Raw genomic sequence first — 8,513 nt, 5'->3', positions numbered from 1 at the left:
GGTTTCAGCGATAAATCCCACCAACTGGATGACGTGGAGCTTCCCAGCGCTGCTACTACATGGTAGTATTTCAAATCCCCATCACGGACTTGTCGGCAGGCGAAGTGTGTTCAGTCTTCTGAAACTTTCTCGAAAACGTCGGGGTCACCAGTTTAGAGCCGATGAATGGGAGTCGGAGGCGGTGTGTTCAGTATGGAACTCCACACTTTATTAACACGAAACATTCAGACAGGTAAGACATTAGCTTGTTGCTTTATGGAAAGCTAGCATGAATGAACAACAACCCCGGTGCCCTCACTAACGGGTCTGGGTTGCAACACACACAAACACACGGTGAATTATGTCCTATCACGTGGCACCACAATAGCACCTTTCATGCATGGCATTCAGCCCAGTTTCTTGTCAGGCCGATTCAGAATATACAGTAAGATGAACACGTCTTTTTTTTATTATGAAAAACACTTAACATTACTTTTTTCCATTTTATTTTTTTTGCAATTATAATTTATAATTTTTTATGAATATATCTGGTTGTATATATTGCTAATTTTCCATAAAAGAAACAAATGTTTTTCAGTTTGTGTTTTATTTGAGTTTGTTGTATACAAATACTGTACTGTATATGATGATTGTTGAAAATGCACTTTTACCATAAAAGGCCAGCTCGACCAGTTGGTAGAGGCTCATAAAAACAAAACTGTGTGGTCAGTCAAAAAAAAAATGTGTTTGTGGTTATTTGTGGCCCATTTGATAAAAACATGCAAACAAATAATTGTTCCATTATCTTTTTTCTTGGTCTGGCAGTTAAAGGGTTAATGTGGATTCAGCAGATTCAGCAGATCCGCTTCCTCTTCCTGGGATGGTCATATGACCGTCAGAGAACACACACACACGCGCGCGCACACACACACACACTTTGTACTGTATGCTCCACAGCAGTCTGTCTCTTCACTACCCGAAGGTAAGAACTCTTGCCCGGCACACTTTGCCTCCTCTCTGCCACTGAACCCGACCGATAACCTGCATGAGAAACATCATGTGGACTGACAGCAAATGCATTGTTTTTTATCTCTTTTGACGAGGCCAAAAAACATTGAATTTTGCTCGGATTTTATAATATAAATAATGTCTAGCTTGCATTTGACCTTTGATGGCGAAAGATGGTACACATAACAAGAATACGCGCTTGAACTGCTTGGTGCGTTTCGCCTCGAGCATTAATGGAACATATCGTCTGTTTATACCATGTCGTTTTGTTGATCTGCTAATATGACTTTCATTTCGGGGAACTACTCCCCAAAAATGTAAATAAAACACATTATCTCTTAAAGCAGGGCTGCGTGGTGTTTGATATGACAGATAATGAACAGGGAAAAAGTGAATGAGAAGCTGTATTAATCCATTAAAATGCTCTTTGATCATCATCATTAAGTATGCTTAATTATTTATTTTTTCATATTCTGGCGTGCTTTTGACTTGGGAGGGTAAATGTAATTCGTTGCAATGACTAGTTACCTGTCTTCAGTAACCTAATCTGAGTATCACAAAATAAGAGTAATGTAACCTGATTACTTTGCACTACTTTTGGATTAGGTCATTATTAAATGCATGATTGTATTTGTCTGACACATGTTGCAACAATCCCTGATGTCTGTTGCAACTGTCCCAGGGTTGGTTTTGTTGCAACATCTGACTTGTTCCTTACAAATACATATTTTGAACAATCTTATATGTACAATCATCCTTAACCCCTTTGGGAAACAAGCAAACATAGGCCTATGTACATTTATTGTATAATAATGTGGTTGGTCAAGACGAAGAGTAAACTGAAAGAAGAGCAAAGAGTGTTGCATCATTCCCCAGTGAATGGACCTGAAACCAAATAGCACCTTACTTATTTACATCAGTGAGTTTGTTTGTGTTAAAGTTTGACTGGTGAATCCCATGCAACTCCTTAAAACACCAAAACAACAACAAAAACAAACATACTTATCGATACCTGTGCCAGGATGTTAGATTTTTACAAAAATCTTTGTGAGATTGCGCTTCCTGACAACCGAGTCTAACCTAACCATTCTTGTAGGCTGTTATTGCGACTTTAGCAAAAAAGGCTGTACTGGTTTCAGCCTGCGAGGGGCGGGGGAGAAACACATTGACATCCACAAACAAATTCCTCCCACTTGCCATTTATCAAAAAAACAGGCAGAAATCCAATGCAGTACCAGTTCCTCTGAATCAATGGAGGGGTTATTATGGTGAAATTGTGGTGGTCCTTCAAAATTCTTAACTTCAATAACTCCAATAGCCAAGTTAATTTAGACAATCAGCTGAAGTGATGAGGAGGATGTTGCTCACAAATACTGTTAGCCCCTGGGAGTCTTAAAACATCTAAAAAAGTCAGAAGCTGACGTTCCTGCTTGGAAATAAGGAAATCTTTAGACCACTTTAACCAGAAGACTTCAAAGCCTGAATGTTTTGTTAAGTATTCTTTGGTAAGGCAGAAGAACATCATTCCTTCATCACAAACGTCTTTTTGGTTCTCTTTAAAGGAGCCATGTCTGCAGTGAAGCTGGAGGAGTTTCGAGAGCGGATTCGTAAAGAACTGGACACCACAGTGGACTTCTGGCTCCAACACTCTCACGACCCTTTGCATGGGTATTGTATCTCCACTGAAATGCTGTTCAAAGGAAAATAGTGTACGTCTGTTTGCATGCAGTGTGTCCTTGTGATGACCTTTAACCAGTACGTTGTGTTTCAGAGGCTTCTTCACCTGTTTGGGGAGGGATGGGGAGGTTTATGATGAGCTGAAGTACGTCTGGCTGCAGGGGAGACAGGTAAGACTGTGTCATAAACAAGAAGTCCAAAGATTGGTCGATTGATCCCCAACTATTTTAATAATCTTTAAAGTTTTAGTTCCTGTGAGACTGTCAGAAAATGCTGTTGCCTCTGGAATATGGAGTTTTCCTGCTACTTTTTTTTAATTTTCTGAAATTGTTCAGACTAAATACTAACCGATTACTCTAGGAAATAATTGGCAGATAATGAAAATAATCGTTAGTAGAAACCCTAATCCACAGAATGAAATGCAGTCATTAGATAATGTTGTATGAATCTTTTGTCTTTTTTCACAGGTGTGGATGTATTGTCGTCTGTACAGAACAATGGATCGCTTCCATAGGCCTGAAATCCTTGAAGCAGCAAAAGCAGGTGTGTGTGTGTGTGTGTGTGTGTGTGTGTGTGTGTGTGTGTGTGTGTGTGTGTGTGTGTGTGTGTGTGTGTGTGTCAGAGAGAATGTATAATCTCCTATGAAATGCTTTGGCTAGTTTTCTGTCCTCTAAGAATGCACCACTGAATTGTATAATAATACACAATATTATGCCATCCTTGGAGAATACAAAAAAAACACTGTTCAAAGAAGAATATCTAAGAAATTAAGAAATGATGTGTTCGCAGTTCAGACTGAGTTACAGACCCCAGTATGGTTTTACTTTCCTTAATATGGGTAGGGGGACATTAAGACATTAGCTTAAGTTAAATGGGACCTCCATGTTCCACACATCTGTTCACGAGTATATCTGTGTACCAGATGGCGCAGCGTGGCGTTCTTTTGTTGACCGAAGTGATTAATGACAGTCGGGATGGTGTTTTCTGTGTACTTTCTGCTAATCATAAGAAAAGCAGTGCCAACGTGACGTCACTGTTGGATGGATCTGCAAGGTGCCATCTTTATGGGAACTTGGAAACAGGAGCACTTTGTATTTGTGACACTATGAAGCTTTCAAAGAGTTTAACAGTACATTGTTATAAGTAGGAATAGCACACAATGAAGCATGGGTTCATTGAGATCAAAATATGAAATTCAGCAGCAATATATTTAGGACATTTCCACTATTTAGCACCTAAAAAGCCCAACTGTTGATTGTTTAATTTCTAGTTCAACTAGATGTGCAGCATTTTCAAAAATGTCCTGTCTAATCAAACGTTGGCAAACATTCACCTGTTAAACCTATGTCTAGATTACAACATGTTAAAGGTCAAATGTGTGAGATATGCCAGAATTGAATGATGAGAATGTTGAGATGCCAACTTTTGGACATACTGTACATTACATGAGTTTAGGAATTGAAATACTGCCCCCTATTTCTTAAGGCAGGTGGCTTGGAACTACACCTTTTTATAAAGGCTATATACGTGTTGCTCATAATTATGTGTTGGATCATAAGCTCTCTGTTTGTCTCTAAGGAGGAGCATTCCTGAGGAGGTTCACTCGTGTCCCCGGCGCCGGTAGTGGCCAGTGGAAGTGTGCCTTCTCCTTAACTAGAGACGGAAAAGCAGTGAAGATTCAGAGGACTATTTTCAGCGAGTGCTTCTACATTTTGGCCATGGACGAACTGAGCAGGGTTACTGGGGACAAGGACATGCAGGTACAAAATAAATATTAAACTAAATGATATATATAGATTGAAATTGCTTGATTGAATAGAATGTGGATAGAAACTTCTTTAACTTATGGTAGTGCTAGATGGAAGTCTGGAAATCATTCAAATTGTCCTCTTGGGAACATCAATGGCTGAACCAAATGTTCCACATTGTGGTGGTGACAGGTCAAAAGTAAAAGCATCACTAAAGTCCCTGCATTGATACGCTGAAAATAGATGTTGTAACTATAGAGCGGTGCAGGGATGATGTATTTCTGCAAGGCGACCCGGAGGTCAGTATATTGGGGCTCCCACTACTAATCTGATTTTTCCATTGGATATCATTATATTGCAGAAATGAGCTTTGTGGCCAACAGACGTTTATGATACTTATGTGCTTTGTTCAGCAGGATCGTCTCCACACATTAACACCACTGTTAGATTGCAAATTGCCAGAAGTAAAAAGCTTGGTAATGCTATAAAACAACTACTGTACGTTTAGTAGTCCTGTTCAGTTACTTGTTAGCAACAACTGTTTTTAGAACGCATAGAAGCTTCAGACATTCACCAATGGGCTGATCACTAGTGTATTTTATTTCGTAGCACAAAACATAAAAATCTCTTCAGCTTGTTTTAACCATAGACCTTGTTTCAGGTTTCTGACAACAATCATGTTCAAAATAGTTAACTTCATGAAGAGGGAACCAGAAGTGGTAAAAGTCATTTCTGGGTTTTAGGACTCATTCCTGCACCACTCTATTGCATTTATATAGATAAATGTTGCATTACTGAGTCGCCACCAGATTTGTTCGAATCCATACTTGAAGTGCCTCACAAGGGAGTCAGGAGCTGATGCATTGCTAGCTATCACTCTGTACCCTGCGTACACAGTACACCAGAAATCAGCTGACTTTTTGTACCCTGTCACCCTGCCTGAACATGCTTATCCTTTTCTCCCGCACCTTTCCAACAACACGATTGCACCATCGCTGACGGTCTCTGTGTTGTGTTGCTAGCTGGAGGCTGAGCAGATGATGGAGCAGCTGATCAGCTGGGTGCGGGAGGACCCGGCAGGCCTGGGCCGGCCCCAGCTTCCTGGAGACGTCCCCACCAACAGTATGGCAGTTCCCATGATGCTGTTGTGTCTGGTGCAGCAGCTCACTGAAGGCGGGGGGGCAGAGGTCGTTCAGAAGTACACAGAGCTGGCCAGCTGGTGTGTGCAGCAGATTCTACAACACATCCAGGTGTGGAACATGCAGCATGACTGATGCTCTGTGGTTCAAATGTCCTCAGATATAGTGAGAGTTAGTTTGTGGTGTAGCATCCAAATCAGCATACAGTATACCAACACAATGAATAGTGTGTGACTCTTGTCTCAACCACTTGGGTTTAAAGCATTTAGGGCAAAGTTAGACAAGAGAGTAGCACAGAAAAGTGCTGCTAGACTTAGTCAAGTAGTGACTACCACAGGGCTGTTGGAAAGCTACCTTAGCTGGTGAGCTAACTGCTAACAACTTTCCACGCCAACACATTTTATGTCAAAGTTCACCAGACGCTGAACTACATATTGCCACAGAAGTGCTTTGACTCTGGAGGCTAGCAGATCCAATGATTGTAATGATCAATCATGAACAAGTTTACACTTCCGGAAAAAATAATATACTAGGGTGGTGTGCACATTAAAATACTGGGTGCAAAATGCTGTTTAACATTTGATTGCTGCTGGATGGTGGACCATAAAACATGGAAGTACTGTGGATGATATTTTTATAAACAAAAGAACATTCTCAATATATTACAGGTCAGGTTTATCAACATCAACTAAAACATAATCTCAATAAGGTTGTCAATTACTTTCATTATTTATGAATCTACATATATCAATTGCTCCCTTTTTCTCATAACATACGAACAAATCAATATGGATCCATCATAACAAATAAACAAAACAATCTGTTAATTTTAAACTTGAACATGTCATGTCAAACATTTAAGATATATACAAGTGTAAAGTCCATGTGCGTACTCACAGTGGTTTCCTTTGTTCTACCTGCAGTCTCTGGACATATGGGGATTTTAAACAAAGTTCACAGCCCCAAAAAAATACCCAGCCTTCTTTCCTTTCACTTTTTCAAGTTAACTTATTCTCAAAATCCCATTGATTTGACATTACCATCGCTCAGTTTAAAATACTAGTTTGACATAGTCATAGCAATAACATATATATATAACACTGACAAAAAGTACACTGCTCTAGCTAGGCCAATTCTCCACTGTTCATCTGTATACTCATTATGTTTCGTACAATTATTAGCTCTTCTTAGATCATAAATGCCTAATATGCTACTTCAAGCACAGCTCTGTTTAGCTCTGCTAAAGGGAAACTTGAAATGCAGCTAAAAAACTGTATTTTTCGCAAGGTAACAAACATTTTATCTTTTAAAATCAACAAAACAGTGATAAGCAAACATCCATGTAAGTCAAAACATACTGCTGAGTAATGTCATATTGTAGAGCTTGTTTTTTTGTTATTCTCATTCTCACTACTTACTTCACTTTGACTCTATTTTACAGGATTGCAAGTATCTGATTATTTAAACAACTATATTTGTCCTACTCCTGTAACTAACAGAGAAGTGGCACAGCTATTTTAGAGAATGTGTCTGTGGATGGAGCAGAGCTACCAGGGTGCCAGGGCCGGCTGCAGAACCCAGGTGAACCACAGGCTGTATACTTCCAGCTCTGCCAGTGAAGGCGAGGGGAGCTTGGGTTGAGATCTTTTCCTGACCTCAACATTTTCTGTTTCTCTCCCCCACACCCTGGCTCAGGCCACGCCCTTGAGGCCGGCTGGTTCCTGCTCCAGGTCAGCGCCCAGCAGAAGGACGAGGCTCTCCAGAGGACGGCCATCGACAAGTTCATGGAGCTCCCCTATCAGAACGGCTGGGATAAAGAGCATGGCGGCCTCTTCTACTTCCTGGATGTTGATGGTCACTGCCCCACACAGGTGAATCACTCATCTATACCTGAAGACGTTTTCCACCAGTCTATTAAACTCTGGTTTGCCACCTCAAGATGTTTGAATGAAAATAGCTTTTATAGATATTAGGGATGTAACGATACCAAAAACTCACGGTACGATAATATCGCGATAATAAGTCCACGGTACGGTATTTATCGCGATATTGAATAATAAAGGGGGGGAAAAAAATAAAAATGTTACTCGGAAAATGTTTCTTTATTACATAATACATCTGATTTGTACAGCATTTTAGTAGGATAGCAGTATTTTAAAGTGTCAAAAACAAAGTGACAGTAACAGACTGGAACAAGAAAACCAGTGTTTTTGTACCTACTAGTACTACCAAACAAAGTAAGCATTTTCTTTGTGCCACTGCATCTCACACATAAACAAGGACATTTAATAATCAGACCCTGCAATAAAATAAATCAAGTTTCACTTTAGTTTTTCAAGTAACTCAACTCAAACTCACTAGTCACTCACTCAGCACCATCAGACAGGTTTTTAGGAATATGAGAATGTCCACATTTCCAGGTATTTATAAGCTGGGATGTTTGGGCATTTACAATATCCCCTGCTCTGGAAAAAACTCTCTCGCTTGGTACTGATGTTGCAGTGGTCGCGTTAACCGAATATTTTATTTAACAATGACGGAAAAATCTGAAAGCAGTCTGTCATTTTGACAGATTAGAACAAACTCGGAACAGCGCCAACGTTTCCCCGCAGCCAGGCTCTGGTGTTATGCCGTGTTATGCATGCCCTCCAAAAGGAAATGATATAGTTTCCAAACCGTACTTTGCCGTACAGATCAATACATGTCTGGGAGGTTTTGCTTTACGCTGTGCGCGTCCCGCGAGGTGCATGCACACACGGCATAACACCGCCCCCCCCACCCCCGTTGACAGTTCATGAGCATGCTCTATCGTGAACTGTTCAGACCCGACGGGTAATAAGGGATTATGACGGATATTTTACGATCCTGTCCGTCAAAAATGACGGGCAGCGAAAAAGTCTAGCGCAATCTCTGGTTGACACGTACGAGCAGTTTGACTTGATGTCATGGTGGATACATAAAA

At 40.4% G+C, this 8,513-nt stretch overlaps 1 protein-coding gene across 1 annotated transcript; it reads left to right on the top strand.

Annotated features, from left to right (window-relative positions):
* Positions 1–870: 870 nt before the first annotated feature.
* renbp (renin binding protein) lies at positions 871–7,422 on the top strand (the record flags this gene model as incomplete). The annotated part of the gene is made up of 8 exons (XM_010782027.1): positions 871–961; positions 2,550–2,655; positions 2,759–2,834; positions 3,132–3,207; positions 4,243–4,424; positions 5,435–5,662; positions 7,051–7,132; positions 7,247–7,422. Coding segments are annotated over exons 2-8 (921 nt in total), but the record flags the coding sequence as incomplete, so codon positions are not given.
* Positions 7,423–8,513: the final 1,091 nt, after the last annotated feature.

This window comes from Notothenia coriiceps, unplaced genomic scaffold (assembly GCF_000735185.1).
Source record: "Notothenia coriiceps isolate Sejong01 unplaced genomic scaffold, NC01 NC01_scaffold00024052, whole genome shotgun sequence".
In the NCBI taxonomy this organism is placed as follows: domain Eukaryota; kingdom Metazoa; phylum Chordata; class Actinopteri; order Perciformes; family Nototheniidae; genus Notothenia; species Notothenia coriiceps.
This window is presented reverse-complemented; position numbering and strand designations above follow the sequence as displayed.